This window comes from Anoplopoma fimbria, chromosome 18 (genome assembly GCF_027596085.1).
Source record: "Anoplopoma fimbria isolate UVic2021 breed Golden Eagle Sablefish chromosome 18, Afim_UVic_2022, whole genome shotgun sequence".
Taxonomy (NCBI): domain Eukaryota; kingdom Metazoa; phylum Chordata; class Actinopteri; order Perciformes; family Anoplopomatidae; genus Anoplopoma; species Anoplopoma fimbria.
Genome location: NC_072466.1, coordinates 16,778,514 through 16,802,577, shown reverse-complemented (window position 1 = coordinate 16,802,577; position 24,064 = coordinate 16,778,514). Strand labels below are relative to the sequence as shown.

The 24,064-nt window shown below is 39.3% G+C and overlaps 2 protein-coding genes across 2 annotated transcripts in view; both read right to left on the bottom strand.

Moving 5' to 3' along the window:
• Positions 1–14,756, bottom strand: part of ncoa1 (nuclear receptor coactivator 1) — a 45,177-nt gene extending 30,421 nt beyond the window's left edge. Inside the window, exon 1 of the mRNA XM_054618447.1 lies at positions 14,071–14,756. The gene's annotated coding sequence lies outside the window, so the exon portion shown is untranslated. The remainder of the gene's footprint in view (positions 1–14,070) is intronic.
• Positions 14,757–18,895: 4,139 nt separating this feature from the next.
• ptrhd1 (peptidyl-tRNA hydrolase domain containing 1) lies at positions 18,896–21,666 on the bottom strand. The gene is made up of 2 exons (XM_054618878.1): positions 21,439–21,666; positions 18,896–20,228 (listed from the first exon to the last, which is right to left on the bottom strand). The coding sequence occupies exons 1-2, from the start codon at positions 21,646–21,648 to the stop codon at positions 20,058–20,060; spliced, it is 381 nt and encodes a 126-aa protein (XP_054474853.1). The 5' UTR covers positions 21,649–21,666; the 3' UTR covers positions 18,896–20,057.
• Between the last annotated feature and the right edge of the window lie 2,398 nt (positions 21,667–24,064).

Below are 24,064 nucleotides of genomic sequence, written 5' to 3'. Positions count from 1 at the left end.
TCCCAACAAATTTCTGGTCTCGCACGTTATTGTGCAACACTGAAACCATGTCAACATTTACACCCATAAGAAAACCTGATTGATCAGTTTTTCGTTCACAACATATAACCCACTGCATGTTAAATACTTGCCGTCATCTACTGATGGCTAGCGTATTAAAAGAGAGCTGCAGAAGCACATCAGTGACTGTTTACATTCACGTGATTAACATCTGTATGGAAGAACTGTCTCAAGGAGAACCATTGCATTTGGTTTGCTGATCGTCTTTGGCCGTAGAATAGACTTCTAGTTAAACTGGGAGGGACGAAGATTTTCTTAACTCAACCACAACAGGTATCTGTGATGTCCTTAGGTCGACTTGTATTGACGTTTTTCCCTGAAACAACCTAGACAATCTGTGTAAATCCAAAAACCTGATATCTTTTCTAATGCTCTTACACAAAAAAAAATTGGTTGCAAATGACATGTTAATCCACCTCCAGCTTCTTGAAATGCTGCTCCACTTAAGGCGACATTCTTTGAACGCGAGAGCCTCAATTGCGTCATGGATAATTCCGACTAATTGCTGGCTGTACGGCACAATAATTACAGCCCTATGCATAGTCTTCTGTCCATGAGAGATGCATTTTAAGTACATCAACTTGACTTTTTTAGCCATAGCTGGTGGGGTTTCCATCACTGACACGTTTCTAAAAAGGTAAAACTCCTGAGGGAGTGGGTGTACTAGGCAGTACAGTAAGTGCACTCAGTACTCTTTACCTCACTAGTTAGGACAATTTTTCTGCCTCACTTCTATACTTTCTGAAACCTAAACTCAGAGTTTTTAGAGTATCAATTGGTTTCTGTGTTCATTTTTCCAGGTTAGAATCTGTATAATTTACTGTGGGGAAATTATTTGATTCTTCTTCTTTGTGTAACCGTCTTATCAGTTAGCAATTTTAATAGGAGACGTTCACACACTGACATTCATTTTAGAATAGTGCTGATTTTAATTATATTGTTTGAGAAGGTTTATGAAATTATGTTGAAAAAAATCGATCATCAATTTATAATTTCTGTAGTTTTTCAAACGGAAATGCCAAACAGTTTGCAGGTTCCAGCTTCTATAATAGCAGGATTTTATTATTTTCTTTTTCATATATAATAGTGAACTGAATATTTTGGGATTTTTGGACTGTCTTGGTTAGACAAGCAATATGTATCTGAAAATTATGAAAAGCATTTTTTACTATTTTCTCACATCTTAAAAGACAAAACAATTAGCCATTCATTGAGACAATAATCAATATTGCAATGTCATCACTAATAAAAAATGCTAGTCTAGTATCAGGATTTGCACTGGTGAAATGTATTATAATGGCGTGTCATTGTTTTGTTTGTAATAAAATATTGAACAAACACGAGAGTGTGACATCCTCTTTATCTTAACTCAAGATATTCTAGACCTCATAACTCCTCATCCCTGCATGCCTGACAACAGAACCCTAGAGAGCCGACACTGTTGACGTATAAAAAGTCTGTTGCACCTCCATCAAACAATCTGAACACAGAACGACAGGATAAGAGACAGCCAATGTTGTAATTAGCCATGCAGATGAGAAAACAAAGATATCTGCGGGACAGACTAGGTCAATAACATGCCACATGGTTTCTAAGATAATGTCTGCATATATAAATACTTAAATAATAATTAAATACAAATGAAGACTGAAACTATAACAGAAATGTCAAACTAATGCACAGATTTTAGGAAAAAAATTGATTCTCCCATTGGGTTAAAATGCTCAAATCAATAAAAAATTAAATAGCATCATGTCTTTAGGCTCTTAAAATCAAGGTTCAAGAATATGGTGGGGGGGAAAAAAACAAACAGAGAAATGACTCACCAACGGCTGAGAAATTGGGGTTTAAGAGTAATCAGACCCTTGCAGAACAGGTAAACACAGTATCTCTCCTCGTCCTTAGTTTACAAAATATGGTGCTTTCCTGTGTGCAGTCAGTGACATGATTCCCTTTGTGTACACACTCCAGTCATCTTTAGCGTTGTCACCAAACCAGTTTTTCCTTAACACATATTTACTAGTCAGGTGCAGCCAAATAAACTTGTGGTGCTGGCAGGCTGGTGTAAACCACGCCTCAGTGACCTGGATTAAAGCTAAATGGGACGATAGGGAAGGAGAACCAGAAGGTGGGACGGAGGAATAAGGCAATCTGGATGGACATTTCTATAGATATTATCAGAGGGGAAGTTAGGCTGATTTAGCCTCTTCGCTATAGCCTACATATAAATACTTAAGATTCCAGTATGACATAAAAGTAACAACACAGTGCTACTTACCCTACAATATTTAAATACACTTCTGTTCATTTTAAAACACTCTCTTTACCCATGTGCAAAATACTTCAGCTCTTATTAAGCAGAAAAAAGTATTGTACAGTAAATAAATATACACAGCCAGAGGGTTTATAGAAGGAGATGGAATAACTGATGGAAGGACGTGACTAAAATCATCAGCAAAATAAGTTAAACCTCAATCATCAGGAAAAGAGTATGAATCTACAGCCAGGCGAGTAGCTCTTTAAGAAGGAACTGTTACCAGCTTAGTTTAGTGTTCTAGCAAGCTAACATTTGGTAATTGGTGGGGCTGTAGCAATACTTCTGTTGGACCACATATTGTCCCAGAGATAATTGGCGTAAAAATATATTTTTGTCATTACAACACCACTGATATGATAATATCATAGCATTATAATGCAAGTATACCCTCAGCATCTGGAGAAGGAATGTCAAAATTACTAAAATAAAGCCACACAACCAAAATAATTATTAAAATGTACTATCACGCTCTGTTAACAAAAATTCACAATGTCCCAAAATTTCAAAAGGTAGTGAAAACGATGCTGTGTTCTGACATCGTGTGAGATTCTCATGTAAACAAGCACGCAAGTAAACACAACCGGCAATATCAAGGTAAGTAATTATGATAAAGATCCTGTCCGAACATCAAACAATAAATCAATAATGTCATTGTTGTTCAACAGGCCTACTAATTGGCACTAAACTCCACGGACAGCTGAGGCTGTTGGGAGGTATTTGGTCATAAACCTAAGTATTGGACAAGTTAACTCTTTAACGGGTGGTTGCACTTAAGGAAAAGAATCACAATTACAATATTACAATTTATATACTACCGTTAAGAACCTTGGAGTTATCTTTGATCAGGATCTGTCTTTTAACTCTTATATAAAACAGATCTCAAGGACAGCCTTTTTTCATTTACGTAACATTGCGAAAATCAGGCAAATCCTGTCTCAAAGTGATGCAGAAAAACTAGTACATGCATTTGTTACCTCTAGACTAGATTACTGTAACTCCTTATTGTCAGGCTGCTCCAGACCCAGAATGCTGCAGCACGTGTTCTAACAAAAACTAAGAAAAGAGATCATATTACTCCAGTATTAGCTTCTCTGCACTGGCTCCCTGTTAAATCAAGAATAGAATTTAAAATTATTTTACTTACCTACAAAGCTCTAACTGGCCAGGCGGCGTCTTATCTTAAGGAACTTATAGTTCCATATTACCCAACTAGAAAGCTGCGCTCAATCAATACAGGGTTACTTGTGGTTCCTAGAGTATATAAAAGTAGGATGGGAGCCAGAGCCTTCAGTTATCAGGCTCCTCTTCTGTGGAACCAGGTTCCAGTTTCAGTCCGGGGGGCAGACACACTCACCACTTTCAAGAGCAGGCTTAAGACCTTCCTTTTTGATAGCGCTTATAGTTAGGGCTGGTTCAGGTTCGCCTTGGTCCAGCCCCTAGATATGCTGCTATATGCCTAGACAGCCGGGGGACTACCTAGGATACGCTGAGCTCCTCTCTCCTCTTCTCTCCCTCCTTCTTTATTAATCTCCTATTTATGCACATTACTGATTTTGCTTCTTCCCCGGAGTTCTTGTGCTTTCTCGTCTCGCAGGTTCCCAGGAATCGGGGTTATATTTGGACTGTCATCGTGCCACCTGCGGAGGCCCTGCTGACACCCACTACTACTACCACTATCATTATTAGTCACATTACTATTATTATTGCCTGTACTATTACGCTTATTGACTTGCTTCTACCCTGGAGTCTTTGGTGCTTTCTCGCTTCGCAGGCTTCTATAAATCGTGGCTGTATCTGGACCGTGGTCGTGCATCCTGCTACGGCCCTGCTGACACCGACTGCTACCACCATTATTATTACTAGTCACATTACTATTACTATTACCTGTACCATTAAGCATTTTAGCTTTACTTCCACCCTGAAGCCCTTTTGCTTTCTCGTTCTGCAGGTTTCCATGAATCGTTGTGGTACCTGGACCGTAGTCGTGCCTCCTGCTGTGAGCCGACTGACACCCACTGCTACTTCGATTATTATTATTAATCACATTACTATCCTTATTTTCATAATTATAATTCTACTATAATAATTCCTGCTGTTATTATAAGTAGTCTTATTATATGAATCATTTATGTCATATACATTGAATGTGTTGTATCTCTGTTATGCTGTTCATTCTGTACACATGACATCTATTGCATTCTGTCCATCCTGGGAGAAGGATCCCTCCCCTGTCGTTCTCCCATAGGTTTCTTCCTTTTTTCTCCCTGTTAATGTGTACAGATTGTAAAAGCCCTCTGAGGCAAATTTGTAATTTGTGATTCTGGGCTATACAAAATAAACTGAATTGAATTGAATATTATTGGGAACATGATTGTTTGTACCAAATTGGCCGGCCGACCGGTTAAATATGAAAACAGATCTTTGAATTGGCACCCACCCTTAAAATCCCATATTGGTCGGGCTCTACTAAAAAATATCTTTATTGTTCCTAAACGGACAACATGACCTGAGGCAGACCTCTCCTCTATGCTTCTGTTCATGAGAAAAATATGTCAGACAAGTAAAACAGATTCTTAACAGTAAGAATCATAACCAAAAATCTTAGATGCATGCTCTTCCTGTAAAGCAACTGCACAATGTGAGTTTGCAGCATCTTAAAAGCATTACGACATCGGAAAGGGTCACAAACATTCAATTTAAATAGCCTGTGTACTCCCATTTTCTGGCAGCTCTTTGTATCTGTGGTTTTTACTAATTAGTGTTAGGCTACAAAAAAAAACTTCTGGGAAAACCCTTGAGATTTAGACACCTGCATATAGACAGGTGTTTATGAGGGAGGAGTTTCTGCTGCGTACAATAACTGGTACTAGGATGCTGTGTCTGTAACACCATGAGTGGGTGGAAACGTATCATGGACTGCAACAACACCTACTAAAAAGAGATGTAAACAGCCAGAATACTGGTGTGAAAACCCCGTTGTATGTAAAATGGCCACGAACATTCAGCCAGCATTTGAATATCCAGCCCACAAACAGTGGTAATTTGCGCTGCATTACACTACAAACAAAACAAAACCACTTCCTTTCCTCTTAGTGCTTTGCTTCCCTCCATCGATAGCCACAGTCTAGACAACACCGGTGCAATTGGTGTACAGCTTTGCAGCCTTTCTGCTGTGTAATAAATCAGGCTGCTTTCACGCTGACTCCTGAGCAAGACGGAGCCCTTACACAGAGTATTCACCGGCACTGAAGTATCTCATGCTGGTACACAGTAGACAGTCTTCTTCATCTTGCTCTTACTGTAGTTTACTGTGGATCCTAAAGCATGTCTGCCTGCTGAGCCCTGTTCATCAGCACGAGTGACGGGTGACAACAATCAATTCTTTTTTTTTTCTTCACACTGGAAGCTTTGATAGCTTTTTAAAAGAAGCTTTAATTGCCTTATGTCATATTTAGTGATGTTATCTATCACCCTAAAAAAATGGAGAAAATATAATTGTGTTTTATGGTGGTAATGTAAATGTAATTTTATGGTGCTGTTAGATTGCTACTTGACCACCCCAATAATAAAAGGTCCATGCCTCACTGCGGAAGAAAGTTTTACACACAGTGAAAAAAAATTTTTAATGGCTTAACGCCAACAAATATGGAGTGAAGCTGAATATTTTGATAAAACCTGTAGTGAATTCTAGAAATGATAATATCTATCTTTTTTCCAATACATTTTTACTTTTGTACTGGGACAGAGACAAGGTGGCTCACTGTGAGTGTGAGGGACAACTTCTGTAAGTACCAACCTTACCAATATAAGTCAACGTTATAAATTAAGCTTAGTTATGGATATGACGGACCGTTTTATTGAGGATAAGATAATAATGTACAGAACACGATGCTTTGATAATCTCCCCCCAAGCATAGGCAGACTGACTATTAAAAGGTAGCCTTTGTTCGAATGGAGGTGACATTGTAATTAAATCGATCAAATGATAAGATATTTTAAGGAAATGTTCACACTCTTTTATTAATGTTTATTCACAGAACTTGACCTGTATTGCTTGTAAAAAGCTTAAAGGTTCTACTAATTTAAAGCCCTCTCAGATGCTGATCCACACTGTTGCCACCTGGCAATTGGATCGCCTATTAGCAATCTTAAATAACCATGTCCACAATTGGACAATATGTAAATAGACAATATGAAAATAGAAACTGCAACCCAACCCCTAGCATGGATAATTGCGACTAAAAAGGCGCCCGCATTTTGCCTGGTCCTCAACACTTTGAGCAGGACTCTAGTCAGACACTTGTCAAAACTTTTCCCACAGTCATCTGTCCCTAGTTAATGTTCATTTGAGCTTTTATGCATAAAGTTGTATTTCCAATTTATCTGTAAGAGTATTTCCACCATGGGGAGATGAGCCCATTGTGATGCAATGATGACCCAAGTTCAGGCTACTTCAACAGAAATCCCTGAATGCACAAGGGTCTACCAAGACTCTTTGAAGCTGAACAATGTGGAAAACAACACACAAAGAACATAATTTCAATGTGTAACATTGCTGTATTTGCTAATATTACCTGTGGATAAGTAATGTGGGGAAGTAAGAATGCAGTATAATCATATTATAGTCTGATTTATCATGGCAGCATCTGTACAGCGTCCTTCACATAGTCTTGATAAGAAAAAAGTACTTCAACATAGCATGACTTGTGGCTCATATAAAGAAAAATATATCTAAATGTTGAATTTGAAATACACTTATTACTGAAATGAAAAAAATGCTACCAGGGTTATCACTTTAAGATTGTCATTCTCTCTGTGATATTAGATGTTGTCTTTGTTTAGAATCACACCATCTAAAATGTATTCCTGGCTTCATCTCCTTCACTAGAACCACAATCCCCATCATCCTCAAGGAAAAACAAACATGCTGGCATTTGTACCCAATGTTGTACACAAAAGCCTTTAAGGGCAAGCCACATTTAATTTCACTTTAAGAAAACTGGAGGCCTTGGGCCCTTCATCTACTTTAGGGATTCAGTAATAAAAGCGATACCACAAGAACAAAAAAAGTGAGCGTGATGCCAAGTTCAAGCATTCTTGCACAAATAACAAATATGCAAGATAACTTTAAGTGTGGCTGACTGCAATTTGCACTGCAAGAACTTTGTGAAACTTTGCAAGTATCTCAACACCCACCCAGTTAAAACCCAGGCACATAAACACCTTTAAGCTCCACTTCACAAAATGTATTCACACCACCATATGTTCATTACACACTGCTCACTTCACATCTAAAAGGTGAGATACCCACAACTGTTAAACTTCCTCTAATTCACTTGACAACGTCCCCTGGGCACAGACACATCCTGTCACATCAGCGGAGGATAATGTAGCTCATGAAAAGTTCTCTCTATTGCTCTTTATCGCTTCCCATAGCTATATTTCTGGCAACACCTACCAAATCCACACAGGAAGGACAAAACTATTGTTTCACTCTTCTTAATGTGGCCTGACCTTGTTCAGAAAACTTGGGGCTTGACTGTTAACTCAATCACAATACCACAACAACCATTTTCCTTGCTCTGTTTTCTCGCTTGCCCTATCCATTTCCTCCTTTATGCGGTCTTTCTGTTTCTCTCATTCTTCAGCCTTTACCTTTCTCCTTTCCCTCCACTTCCTCCCGACCCTCACGAATTCACACAGTCTGCTGCACAAGCCTTTTTATTGCTCCAGGCATTAATGTAGGCCATCGCTGAGACAGGGGGAAGGCAGCGTGGAGTCAAATAAGCGCCGCTCTATTCTCTTCCTTCGCCGCATTCTGCTCGCTTACAGCAGCCGAAGTGCGCATGTCTATGTGTGTGTGAGTGTGAGTGTGCGTGTGCTGCCGCCTCACATCGACTCAGTGTTAGAGAGTCGAGGCGATGCACGGGCTGTACCAAGAGCGGGTCTGTTTCAGCTTTGCAGAAACGAGGGCTCCAAGATGAGTGCTGGATCAACAGCCACCCATCATTCACAACCGATATTTATCTTAAATAGTTTGATCGGCTGATGCATTGATCCTGAACTGAAATGTTTTCAATATTTACTTGCCTGTTGTTATCGCTTGCTCTTTAATTTGCTCTGAGAGCTACACAGCTAGCATAAACAAACACTTGCAGACATGGCCGACGAGCCCTTGCACTGAGGACAGTCCACCCGGAGGACGGTGGTGCAGGGAGTCCCCGTCCCTCCCCTGCAGGGAGACAGGGCAGTGTGTTCCGGTGAGGGGTGCTGTAAAGCTCACGGACAGATTCGCAAGCCGGCTGAATTGAATTGAAAGTGTGTTCCTGTGACGGGACTATTGGTGGTTCTGGAGCCGCGGAGCTCTCTGTATGATCTTTTTATCCCTGCGAACTTAGCGAAATAGCTTGTTCGCTGTTATAAAACGTTACAAAGGATACAAGTAGAATCGTTTGTTGACCAGTGCTGAGAAATGGCATCAAATAGACCCCGTGAACGGTGAACTGATTCACCCATAATGCTCCCAGTGATCAGCCCCAAAAACACTGATCAGAGCACCCTGAATCAAAAATGAACTGAAACACTGGAAAACATTCTGATTTGTGATTACTACATTTCACCCACCAAATGCTCACTCTCAGACTTCTAAAAAACATACATATACAAAAGCAGAAATGCAGCCAGCACTAAGTCTATTTCATGCAGAATGAGTGTTTTCCTTAACTTTGTCTAGCACATGGAAAGAGTGTGTACAGGGGCCAGCAAGGGGAAAGTTTAGGGTCAGAACACAGTTGAAAACAAGCCTGTTCAGAACGGGCGATGCTTGGTGTTGCTGCTTCCTCATGAAACACTAACACAAACTACTTCACACTGTGCTTTATTGTGACCTCAGCAAGGCTACTAATTTATTTACCTGACAGGAAACTGTTACAGGTTACGTTAAAGATTTGACTGAAAAATGTAATATAATGCATTATTATTCATTAAACTTTATAGCACCATAGAATTGAAAGTTCCACCTTGAACAGACGTTAAAGGCATATAATTACATAGAACTGATAATACCTCTCTTTCGCAATTCACTGGAAGTAAAAATTTGACTGCAGGACTTTAACTGTGCGGTATTACAGTTTTACTGTTAATTGTTTTACATCAGCAATAGAGTTTTCAGTATTGTTAATATGTCAATGTATAACATTTAACTAGACAAATTTCAAAACACACCCGAGGGACTCACAGGCAGAGGAAAAGAGAGGGTGTCACCAATGTCATCAGGTTCCATCGTCTGTGAATCAGAACTGTCTGTACAAACTTTGGGGACAATCCAAATAGAAGTTGAAATAAATTAGCCTCCCGGCTGTTAGATTTAGGAAATGAATTTTGAGGTGGCTACTCCCAACAGAAAAACATTTGATGTTTGATAATGCTAATATAGCATCATGCTTGGATGGGGACGTAAAAAGCGACCAGGATACGGTGCTGTCCTGCTGCCGTCTTAGGAAAAAAGGCTCCGGGATGCTTTTGCTTTAAGTTTGTGTGCAGAGCGGTTGTAGGCCTGCAGCTGTGATAAACCATTTCCAGTTTACAAAGATTTCAGAGCCAGACATTATAAGGTCCGTGCAAAATACTTTTTTTTTTTTTCCTATATAACGGCACATGGCTACTTTTTCATTAATTATTACAAGCAGACAGAAAATCTGAACTCCCTTTTTATTTATAAAGTGTTTTCAAAAATCTGTCTATAACATAAAAGGCTTCAAAGCTTCAAAACTACTGTCTGTGTGACCCCCTCTAAGTTCATCAACATTACATATACAACACATGAATCCTTCTGTTGTGTATTACAAGTGTGCTGTAATCTACCAAAATAAGGTTTGTCACATAGCAGATGCTAGTGGGCTTTAATTAGTGAGTTACTTTCTTTTACTTCCTCATATCTCATGTTTTTGTTGAAACATTGTTGAAACAGAGCAGCTAACATCAGCAACGAGCTAACTGACTGTCAAGTGTCGTATCTCAGCTCCGCGCACGAGTCTGTGCAAATCTCTGAAAGAAACAAGCGCGACAGTAAATGACAGCAGAACCCAGTAAACAAACACACCAAGCTGAAAGGAAACCAAACTCCTGATTATTTCCCCCGTCACTGCATCGATGCAGAATACTTTATGTCTGCATCTTAGAAAACGAGAAATTCCATCACCTCTATCGAACATCTCTCTGCACATTGACTAATCCAGGTTTTGACATTATTCACAGAAGGAGCAAGATACGGCATGATTTCATTTAGAAACATGATGAAGACAAAAATGTCCCAATGCTTAAAAGATAAAGACAAGTGACCAAAGAACAATGGAGCAAGATGCTGATTCAGAGAAGGTGATTCCGGTTATGTCTCACATCTTGGTGCTAAATATGAAACTTTGTGCTGTTAGCAAAGTTAGATCTTACAACAACACTAAACACCAAGTTGCCAGACACTGACAAACTGTAAACACTGAGACAGTCCTATGCTATCATCCAAACAAATAAAGTTGCCAGCCAGTGTGGCAGGTGAGCCTAACTGATCCATCTGCCACCACATACAACATTCAGCGCTATCTGCTGGGTATTCTGACCCCTCAGTAAAAAACACCACTGTGACATTTCACACAGGCTGGTTGCAGGTGTCCTTGAGTGGGGTGGGGGGTGGGGGTAAACGACGACAAACAGCATGGAAACGTACTACAGCTCCAGCAGTAGAATGCTGTGACAGTGGCAGCCAGGCTGCAGCAGTGCTGAGTGCTAAAATGGCTGCTCCTTCTCCATACAGACACAGAGCTTAGCTAGGAAGGAGGCATCCCAACAATCTGCCTCAGACGTGGCTCATCCTTAGGTCGCCTTAACAGCTCCTGTGTGTGGAGCTAATAAAGGAATTGCCATTGCTTGTATTATAATCAATACTAGCCACATAGGATTCTATACTAATCATCCAGCTGGAACAACATCCGCCCTCATCTATCTCCACATCCTCATCAGTATGCACAAACAATCTTTTTAATCAGAAGAAGAAGAAGGTAACTACATTGCGTGACAAGATCTTGTTCGGGATCCTCATCTCTTCTTCATATTACAGTTGAATTATGGGTGTAGAGAAAGTTCATCCATCATTGAAAGGTATGTTTTTCCATGCATTGTCTGATCCATCTTATATGCCGCAAGACAAAGTAAATAACTCAGGGTCTTTTATTTGAAGTTTGAAGAAGCAATAAAACAATTTCAATTGAATTCATTATTACAGTGGTTTTGCTGTGTTGTTTACAGTTAAAATGTACTAGGAGAGCCAGCAGAGTTGCAAACTTTGAACTGAATAACTGAGGCCTACCAGGAACTCTATATCCGGGCCCATATCTTGGCTCCATCTCACCCTAAAGAGGCCCAGCTACAACGCTTTCACCTTCAACACGGAAAGGTCTGCAATACCAATACTACACAAACAGACTACCTGCTATCATCGGGCGTGCTCAAGCAAAACAAAGTAGTCAGTTGCCACATGATGTAATATACTCAATTTAAAGATTTAGATTAAAAAAATAAAACAGCAGATTAAAAAAAAAAAAAGAAAAAGAAAAAAAATTGTATCCAATATGATTCAAAGGATTCCTGTTAGTTAAGACCCCACAAAACTAACTTTTATATTAAAATCATTGTGTGGTAATTTCCACTGATCAAACTGTGGTGAGATAGCATTGGTGTCTGGGCATTAACCAACCTTACATAATTCTGAAAAGTAAAGATTTGCCTTTATAAATATAACTGACCTGACTTAACCTCACATAAGGTCAAATAGCTTTGAGTTGTTGTTGTTGCAGTTGCTCTGCACTTACTTGCATCAAGATTCACAAGTCTGAACGCAAATAGAAAAAGCTGCCTGATTATCAGATTTTTGTTTACGTTATAAAAGACAGAACTCTTAACATACAGCATATCAGAATCAGAAACTGTTTATTGCAAAGTATGTTACACATACAAGGAATTTGGCTTGTTGATTGGTGCGGCGACAATAAAAAATAGCAAAAGACATAATTTAAAAATAGCTAAATATGAAATTTTACAATAAAATATGTTAAACCAAAAAAACAAAAAGTACGATATGTGTCCACCATTTACCCGAAACCTCTCTGTGTTATCCTCGGTCACTTCTGGCACACAAAGGCCAAATTTCAAAGCAACACTAATGCTCAAATGCCCTTTATTACAAAATCTTGCATCACTATTATTGCTTTTAATTATCAAGTTTCCTGTTCAACAACTTCTACATCACTGATGTCATACGCACTCCGATACCGCGGACACTCACACAATACATTACATCACTCCTCTTAAAAGTGCCAAGGTGTAGCATTTCAGAGAATCTATTTGCAGAACTAGAATGTAATATTCATAGCTATGTTTTCATTGTACAAAAACCTGAATCTAAAAAGAGTTGTGTTTCCTTAGGCTCGGACTGAGCCCTTCATAGGGAGAAGTTCCTCTTCACAGAGTCCGCTGTGTTACACCCCCATGTGGCCCAAACATCGTGCTCTAGCTTTTACCTGAAGGTCACCGCAGTTCTCCAATACGCTTGTGAAATGTGCAAGACTGTGTGCAAGACTGGGAAAAACCCAGCAGCCCCTCTGAATTTCACTGCCCCTAAAGTAGCGTTATCATGGTGAGGAAGGACAGACTCTGAGCGAGACGAACAGCGTTACCACGGTTTTGAACTTGGCAATTCACGTTGCCAACGTTTTGGAAAGGGAGGAGTGAGCTGAGGGGAATTCAGCTGGTTGCAATCTGCAACCACACCGCTAGATGCCATTAAATCCTACACACTGTCCCTTTAAGATTATTTTTTTTTTTCTTAATACAACACTGTTAAATACCCAAACAATGCCTTTATCTTAAACCTTTTCTTTACCAAATGGTACAGTTCAATAACAATGAAATAAACTAAAAAAAAAAGAATAATAAAGTGTATTTTTTAAGGATGCATTCACTAAGTTGAGGCTGTTTACAATTAATATTGTGTGCTGCTGTTTAGAAGATGAGTTTTTACAATCAGCTTGATTTAAGATCTTAGATTAAGGATTAAACATCTTTAACAATAGCCGCAGGACTTCGAAATACCACCACTGACAATAGAGAGTGTAGAAAGTGAGGTCAGCCCAGGTGATGTTTTTCCATTAAACAAAGGGTATCATGTTCTCCGCCTGCATGCTGCTGATCTCCTTTGAAGTGTCTTTCCCCCCCCACACTGCACACGAGTTGTGTTTGCGACGACAAAGAGCCTTTTTGTCTTATTCAAAGAGGTCAAGATGTCCTTTGAGGTTTTTTTTTAGCGTGCGGGACACAAGTTGCGGGTCAATCGAAACGAACTGCGACGACACCTTGAGGCCGCCCGCGCCGCCTTACATAAGCAGCAGCCCGGTGCTGCCGCTATGCAGGTGGCGGAGAAAGAGCACTATGTCCCCGCGAGCCCCGCACGCGTTATGCGGTCACCTCAAAGGGGAGAGAGATGGTGTCGGTGCTTTGTGGCGACGTTGTGTGGACACACCGACGATGAGTCAGGGACGTTTGAGAGGCCCTCATGCATGTCCTCCGCTGCACCGTGGTCGGTGGGTACGACACGGCGTCGGGCACTGACCGTGAGCGGCGGCGGAGGTTCCCCGGTCGCTTACCTGCTTTTCGTCGTCCGTCCCGACGTGTGGATAAAGATCCCGCACACGAGGTCCTGTGGAAGTTGTCACGTTGGATGATTAAATCCCCGTGCAGTCGGCTAACTTTAGCATACCAGGTTAACTCGCGTCAGACGTCTTTATTAGTTTTATTTCATCCACGGTTACTTCGGATGTTTGATTTTGCGGTGAGCCGAGGCGACCATGTTGCAAACCCAGGCGGGGTTCAGCTCGGAAACCGGGGCGAAAAAAGTTGCGTGTCAGCTTGGCTCGCTATCAATTTAACGTCAGCTTGTGTTGACAAACAAGCCTGCGTAGCTGAAATCAAACACACGACTCGGGGCGAGCTAACGCCAGGCTGCTAGCACGGCTAGCTTAGCGGGCTAAGCAGCTCGCTAGATCGGACCTTGTTCCACAAATCCCTCTTCCGCCGCGGCCGACTCGTGTCCCATCGGTGGCGGCAGACCGTCGGCGGCTCCGTGGATCACTCGTGGGGGGTATCCGCGTTTCAATGACGGCGCACTCGCGTTTGCAAAGCCAAGTTATCGCTTCGGTCTCTGCTCTCCGCCATTTCCAATCTCTCAACACAAACAAACAGGGCTGCTCGTGCGCACGGAACGTCGAGGCGCGTTCACGGCGGCGGCGGCGGGCTGAGGCTCCTGCTGGCGCTGATGGCGTGAAGCCCTCGTTGTCATGGCTATCGAGCAGTTCGTATTGATATCATATAGAAGCTGTGTGTGTGTGTGTGTGTGTGTGTGTGTGACGCTAAAGAGAGCGAATTGACTCACGCACGTGTTTAGTGATGCGCCGTTCAAACTGAAGGCCTCCTGCAGCTGTGTGTGTGTGTAGGCGTGCGTGCGTGTGTGTTGGTGCACTGTGCAGAATGCATAGAGTCTGGTACATAGTGATGCATGCTGTCTGATGCACGGTGGCTCCATCACTCATGCGGGTACAGTGTGTTTAGGAGAGGATCTTTGGCTTCATCAGACCAGCATTGAACACGAGCCGGTTAATTAAGAGAACAGAAAACATTTTTTTTTTAAAAAAAAGACATGAATGCAGTTTTAAACTAGAGCTGACACATGGTATGTCCTCTGATTTTTCTGTTTTTTTGGGGGGAAATTTGGAATTCATGCAACCTGTGGGGAGTTTTTTCAGTTAAAATCCTCAATGTTTTACAGGCCAATTTTATCATTTTCAGTGGTTTTGTGTGACAGATTTTATTTTTTTTTCCCTGTCAAAGTTGATGTGATTTTTAAGAGAAAATTTGCAGAAATTGCAGGAATACTAACTCTATTCCTGCAATTGTGTATGTATTTTCCTTTAAATTACAAAAAAATAGAGACATTGTTCTAAGATAGTTAGTCATATCTAGAGTTCAAATTATGAAGATTTAATTTTTTTTCTGCATTATATCGTAATTAATTTGAAAAGTTCTATGGCCTTTGACCCAATAAGCAAACTGGGAAATTGTGTTTTAATTTTTTTTTAATTTTGACAATGTCAGGGCTAAATGGTTAATCGTTAATCATAAGAAAATAAAGAGGTCCTGAGGCATGATGTACAGTCCTTTGTGAAGGAGCCATATAAAGACTATGCATTCAATATTATTGTACTGTATCTGGCATGAACAACTAATAAATACAGTCTGAATTGATTATTTTTATTTATTTATTTATTGCCAGACAGCTGTTGCTAACGAATGGAGGTTTGATATCCGATTACTTTACCCTTTAAAGCTCAAATGATGGCACTGGATACAGGAAGAACAACAGATTTTCCCGCTTTAATCGGTCAATATAGCATGCAATGAGGAATGTGTCGCTTCAAAGGACTACATTTACCATCAACACTGATCGAACATCCTCATCTCCCTTTTAATAGGTATTTGTTAACTATGTCAATGAAAGTTTGATGGGAAGGATAAGACTGAAGCAAAAAGAAAGGCCTAAAATCCAAATTATGAGCTGAAAAAGACTACAACACCAGTGATAATTCTCTATGAGGTCATCATTGCAATAGATAACTTATATAGTGTTATTTGAATAATATAAAATATTGATTTGTGCAGCTTTAATCTCACCCCTGGTATGATTCTGGAGACTTTGCTCAATCATGAGTATAGAGACTGTAGACGGCACATTTTCTACTGTTTACTGTTCATTACGCTTATATACTTGTGCAGCTGGAAACATGAAGTATACATTTCGTACATCTCTTTAGCTGTATAAGCTGTTGCAGTAGCACAACTCCAGTCTGTTAAGTCTGCTTCTCATGTACATTGCACTGCCAGCATTGTGAAGAAATTACACTTGAGAAGGTGAGTAGCGTGAGCGTGGGCATGTCTTTGGGAGGTATTCTGGGAAATACTCTGAGAAGTAATTACATTGTGTGTAATAAGTTGATTGGTCACTTACATTCCTTTAGAGAAGTCTTACTTCAGAGTCTAAGGTTATGACTCATGAACACAGGCATTTGGATCTATGGAGATTATGATTTATTATCGCTTGTTTGGGTTTTAATTATTCCTTCAAATGTAATTATTGTTGATCAGCACCTCATTAAAGCATGCCTGAGAAGGGTGGTGATGAAGATGAAGATGAGGATGAGTCACACATGGCATGCAGGCGCATTTAAAGGTAACTGCCCAGATTTAGTATGTGAATGATGGCAGGCTTATCCACAGTGTCCAAATTACCCCCAATTAATTTGCTGCCACTCTAATCACAGTTGGCTTCATTCCCAGTTATTGTGTCACGGACGAGATGACAAGGAAACGGACTCCAGAAAATACCCAGTATCTCGTCAGTGAAACAATAAAAAAATCAGCCCAAAAACATTTAAGAAGTTAAATTAGGTATCAAGATAAATTAATTTCTATAAACTCAGTCAGCCATCACACAGTGAGGTCTGTGAAGAGAGGGCAGTGTTAGTGGGAATAAATCCTGCTGCCATTTCAATAAAACTGCACCCAACCAGAAAATGCTTGTTGAAAAACAGATGCCAGATTTGTTATTTATGTGAAATGTGAAGCTTGTGCCAAACGGAGCAGCAGAGGAGCAACATGACCTTTTTGGAGAGGATCTGTGAAACCTCACTTACATTTCTGTTTGGAGGCATTTTTAACTGGCTGCTCCTGAAATTATTAAAGAATTACTCAGCAACTATTTTTGATTATTGATCAATCGTTTCAGTCATTTTTCAAGCAAACATGTCAAGCTCTTCAATAGACATTTTTTTCCCCAGCATACATGTTTGCTTGTCATAATAGGAAAAGCACGGGTGTGATTTAGGACATTAAAAGCAACCACATTCCATTTCTCAGGTGAGGCCAACTCAGGGCGCTGGTATTGTGCAAGTTGTGCAAAATTAGTTTCACCTGTGTTCTTCCTATTCTCTGACAAGTCACAATGTCTGCATTGAAAAGGACTACTGTTCGGATTTGCTGTGTTTGTCTTCAGTTGTCTTATGTGATAGTTCAGTTAAGATCTTTGAACAGTTGGGCTGGACAAAAAAGTATTTTGAAGACATTACATTGGAGAAATTGCAATAGACATTTTTCATGCCACCTGCAATCTCAAATCAGACCACGCCGCTTTGAAGTCAAACTCGGCCTTCGTTATGATCTCAACTACACGCCTTTAAAGTTTCCTGACTATATCTTTCCTGTTTGTGACTCCCTTACTGTGACACAATCTGTCCTCAGACAGACAGAAATATAAACAGTTGGTAAAGTACTCCAAAATGTCTCTGTGGCTTGTTCCTTCTTCCGTAGGTTTCTTCACATGACTAACTAAATGGCCCTTTTCACAGCAGCCATCTTGACGAAGCAGGGTAAACACAGGTGTAAATAAAATATGATAATAATGGTCAGGTTCTATTTAGTGTGTCAGATTAATTCCAGTGAGCCTGCACAAACAACACCAGGACCCCCTGGTTCATCTAAATGAAACAGGGCCTTACTTAATGTTATTAATTACACTTGTGTTTAATTACTTCTCACCATGGCTGCTGTGAAAAAGGCCGATACCAGCAATGCTTATGTGTCTTTATAGTGTGTATAAGTGTATGCACAGTTTTTATAGCTTAAACACATATACATAAAGTTTATTCTGTCTTATACTTCCCTAAATATCACTTTTTGCAAAGACATCTAAAGAAGATTTTGTGTTTCAATTCTATAATTGTTTTACCCTTTTACGGAGAAAAATGAAGACAACAATACCACGAACGGCTGCACTATATGGAGCGAGCAGATGAGCAGTTCTGGGAACACGTCCGCTGCTGTATTTCATAGAGGACACAATTATCTGCTGGGCCTTGGCTGTCTTTCACTTGAATCTCTAATATACAGACACCTTATTCAGTTTTATGTAAGAGCATTTTGCTCATTGATTCATACTGAATGTTTTTTTCCTGCTTAAATAAAGTTCTTATCTTCCACAAACTCAGACCATAAAGTGGGAAGACACTCAGGTAACATTAACTGTTTATTAACAAACTGCCAGGTCAGACCGGGGACAGGTCAGCTGCACCGTGTTGGGACTATAGAGAGGTTATCAATAGTGAGTATTAACTAGTTTATTTAGTCATGATAAGTACTGATCCGATACCAGTGTTTAATTATTAAACTGTATGCTTCACTGTGTTGAAGTGACAAGGATCATTCTTCTATGTGTTAGGCAACATCAGGCTTGATTTAAATACATTTTTTAACTTAGTAAAAACCAAATGTAAAAAATAAATATAAATAAATTTACTTAAATGTTAATTATTAAAAAAAAAAAAAAATCCACAAAATAAACAGGAATTACAATTTGAAGCGTCAACCTTTTTAATGCAGCAACAAATAAGTCAAAACTTTGACAGGAATTAAAATTCCAATATACAATGTAAATAATAAATAAACATAGTATTTCATTGAAAAGATCGGCCCCATTGTCACTGAGTATCGGCCCGATATCGGTGCTTCCCTTATAAATACGTTTTTGTATATACACATATACAATACAGTATTTCTTGGTAAAAGGTAGCTGCTGTTTTTAGACCAGCTAAAAAATAATCAATTACCACAGACAGAGGAATGAAGAGTGCAGTTCCCCTGTTGTTCATACATACAGAAGATAAAGACTACTTTTTATTACCCTTTTGTTGCTTTCAAAACACACTTCTCATAGATCACCGGTCACTGTTTTAAGTACATTTGAGAATGTCAGGCCTCTCTGGTAATAATCAATGACTCAATGCATTTACTTTTAAATGGTAATAATAGTTTTGACACATAATCGTGTCAAAAAACAATTCAGTACTGACTGTATTCCAGAGTTGCATTAGAGTTTATGACCTATATTACAGATTTGATTCTGAATAAGCATGTATAACTATAATGCAATATTACGCATTATAGTGACACTACACTGTATATAGTGTTGTGTATTAACATGGAGTAATCCTCTGTAAAACATAAAGCTACCCATGTAAGAATATCATGTTGCAACTGCAATAGAATATTCCTAAATGAATTGTTCATATCTGGTTCTCTGACCTTGTTATTAGTGCAGGTCCTTTGTATAACAAGGACTGAGATGGTATGACAGGATTCAGTTAAAGTGTGCTGAAAATCTGAAGCAGTTGCAGATTCCCCTTACAGACTTATCTAGAACACTCGAGAACTGCAATTGTGGCTACAAGTCAAATGCATCCATAACAGATGGTCCTGCTTTATTTCTTTTTTTAACATTCTTGATACGTTTACTCTGTTGTTTTTACACAACTTTGACTACATTAATAGCCTTTTTCCTTCCACCTGAACAAAGTAATCCAGAAAAGAACTTCATATTTTCCGACTTTAATCTTGGACATTACAGGTGTTTATATTCGCTGAGATGAAGAGAACAACTTTCAGATGTTCTCCATTTTTAAAAAAAAAAGATGAAATTAAACACTGACGTGCACGGTAATTCATAGCTGTCCAATGTCTTTCAAGGCATTCATTTGAAGAGTTTGAACTTGCGCAGCAGCGGCTGGACCGCCTCTTTTGGACACGGCTTCAGAGCCAAGCAGGTGGGGATGTTCTCTGGTTGTTCGATCCACAGCTTGTGGGCCACACCAGCCTGTGTGAGACTCTCTGACAGACCGGAGAGGGCGGCCTCGTCCGGAGCCTAGAGAAATACAATCAAAGACACATTACATTACATTACATTACATACACGTATTATAAAGCTAAGCAATAAAGACAAATTGAACATCCAAGACTGGGCCCCAGATCCCCACTACCTCCCATTTCATTGCAGTGCTGCATGTGAGGAAATAAGGTTGGATATTAAAACCTCTGAATTAAATAGCAAATCTACAAATTCTCTTAACTCCAGTAATTAATGAGTAGTTGCATCAGTAAAATTCTACTTTGTCCTATTTGGCTGGGATTTATTATCATTAATAGTATGAATACATTATATTTGAAATGAATATCAATATGTTATATCAACCTCGAAATAAGAATCGATATTCAACATAAATTATTTAGGATTTAGTTGCTCTAACATTACAGTGAGATAACTGTATGGAGAAATACCATACAAGGAAATACCATACTCCAATCCGAAGATCCGTCATTTAATCATTGCTTTGCTCATTAGCTCACTTTTATACCAGCAAGAAAACCATTTAATACCTTGAGTTATTCATAAAGGAGTGACTTTTTTAATTCGGCACGCATCTAACAGATCACAGAACTTTTATTTCGTAAACTTGAGGACTCTTAAACTCGCTTCACCGCTGCTGTTTACGGTCTTATGAAGTCCAGCTGAGTCAGCGGAGCTACACAGTGCGCAAACAGGTTACATTTGTTTTTTATAGATTTATAGAATTTATAGAATTTTTTATTTCGCCGAATAATACAATTAAGTTTAAATCTTTCATTTTTATTTTTTTTAAACATATATGGTGATATATATATATTTTATACCACGGTCTGCGGGAATACTCGATTCTGATTGGCTGCAGGGTGTGCATTAACTCCTGATATACGGACACCTGGACAAGTAGTTCCGTCAAATTGTCTGTTTACCGTTCTCAATTAATGCGCGCTGGCGTATCGTCTCTAAAATTAGTAACCATAACAACGGGACCGCAGTCAAAGCCGTTTACAATTTATTGCAACACCGCAACAAAGTAACAATGAGTGATTTCAACATTTCTTTTAATTTATTTGGAGAATATGACAACTTCGATGACTGGGTTCACGCCTCCACGTCGTCCATTAATTCCTGATAATGGACACCTCGTCGGGCATTATCCCTTACATATAACCGCAGCACTAACTAAAGTCACACATATTTGAATGGAGTCCGGCCGTAGAGCAGCGCTTACCCCCAGCACCACCTTGTGCATGGAGTCCAGCTCGGAGAGGTACCGCTGCGTGTCCGGGTCCCCGTAGTGGAGGTGGACGGCGGCGGTAGCGGCATGACAGGCCTGAGTGATCACGGCTCCCAGGGGCCAGGACAGCTTGTGGACCAGATCCGACCGGACAACCACGTACTGGACCAGCCGGCCAGGAGACCCGGCTCCCGTAGCCGCCATGTTGGTTTTTTTCTGACACCCAAGCATGAACAGGAACCGATTCAGAGGCTGGGTTTGTTTAGCTTCCGGTTCAGCCGAGGTGACGTTTATTATGAAACGATACTAAAACGTTATGGCCCCCTGCTGGTAAGTTTAAAGAACTGCATGCTAAAAAAACAAAGGTTACAAGTCGGTCTAGTTGTGCTACCAGCAAATAAACTACAGTATCTCAATCCAAAGCAAAAGATAACATAATGGTAATATATTCAGTTAAAACGTTAAAGAAAATTAAGGAACAATTCCTGTTCCAGCTTCCATTATGTCCTCTCCCAAATAAAAAAAAAAGACTATTAGAGAAACAACTGAAATATAAACTAGTTGATCACAATTAGGACATAAACAACCAATTTACTTTTTTATTTATTTTAAACAGCTGGGTTTAAGCACACTCTGCCATTGTTGTCGCTGTATCTTTTTCTTCTCTCCTCCTCATCCCCTTCTGGTTCTTCTTCTTCTTCTTCGTCATCACCTTCTTCCATGCTTCTCTTCTGTTTTGTTTTTCGGCAAAAACATTTTCTCGGCGTTTCATCATCTTTTCTTTTCAATAGTTGGCTCAGTATTTTTATTTTTTTTTCTGACTGAAACACTGATGCATAAAATATCACATAGCACAACATTCAATAATGAAAACAGCATTTTGGGGATACGCAATGTTTCCTCAACGTCTCACCTTGTATAAAGTATATTTTGATGGTTTTAAAGTTGCAAACACAAGCACTGCAGAATAGATCTGAAGCCTTAGAATAATAATCAAAGTGTGAAATAGCTTGTTTTATGTCGTACCTGTGGTAAAGACAAGTACTGTGGAAATATATATTAGACGTCTGGGAGAAACCCTATCACTGCAATCAACCTGGAGAACGATTTACTAACTAGATAGTTTGTAAAAGGGGTTACTGCAAATTGACAGTAGTTATAGGTCTGTTTAAAACATCCCAGTTGGTAGAGGTATGGAAGTTTATTGATGAAAGAACTATTGAGAGAGCACAGCAGAAATCCAATTTCTTAATAAGCTGCGAGTTAAGATTTCAGAGCACTCAGATTTATACACTTAAAGAGTAAATACGAAACATTTGACAGATATTGTGTCACTCTTGAGTGAACATTATGGCATCATTTCTGAAAATTTGCACTCTCAGCTCTGTAAGTAAATCTCCCCTGCTTAGAGCAGAGTCAAGTTAATTGGATTTAACCAGAAAATTAAATTTCAACCCTGATAGACCCATCTCACTGATGTCAGGCTCTTCTCCCGGTTTCATCAGCTAGATTTTATTTATCTAAAACACTTTGCCAGTCGCCTATTTGTCATCTTTTTAACACATTCTCAAGTGATCTGAGAAAATAGTGAAAAAAATAATTTAAACTGACCACGCATTGAACATTTTAAACTCGTTCAGCACCAAACTTGGTAGAGCTTGATAGAGCTCAAATAAGCTGTAGCTTAATATTAATATTAATAATATAATGCTCAAGTTATGTATGCACAGCAATTACAGTGAAGGAGTGGTTGGGTATTGATTCTGTAGTTCTCAGATTTCCTCAAGTAATGTTCATAATGTTATTTATAAAAAGAAAATAACTAAAGTAATATCTAATTCATTTCAAAGACAAACAATACTTTAAAGACATAGACTAGAGGAGGGGTTAAAATAAAGGAATAAAATACAATACTTTGGTAGACAGGTGTACGGTAATAGTAAAATGTATAAACTGTTATATATGTATTATGTATTTAATGTTCATAAACTTAAATCTTCTAAAATCCCCCCCAACATAAATGAAATGTAAACCACATATCCGCCCAAATAAATTACAACGATACACAAGTAAATGTCACAATAATTATTTATTAAGCATACACATTATAATATAAATATAAAATATGCTATTTTTGTTTTTAAAATTGGTGAGACATCATTATATCTGTGTTGAGACAGACAACCATACAAACAAGTTTTAATATTCTACCAAAATCTGCTATGCAGCTGTAACAAACTTGCCATGATGGTGCCGTCCTAAAATCAGAGCCTGTATTCATGGAGCATGTCAGATAAGTGTAACTGATCTAGGATCAGGTTCCATGTAAATTTCACCATAAATGAGGAGGCAAACTGGTCTTAGATCAGCGCTCCTAGTCTAAGATGCTGTAAGCAGTGGGCCCATGTACAGAGAGAGAGAGCACAATAACCTACCGTATATTTCTTTATATAGATATATTTCTTACTGTAGTCCAACGATGACAATTAGCAGCATGAAAATGCATCACTCGTTTTTTCCCTAGTTCCAAGAAACTGCAAAATAAGTTAGGAAGTAAAGAAATGAAATAAACATCGAACATACTGATGATCATTGTCACTGTACTAAGAGAGAGAGAGAG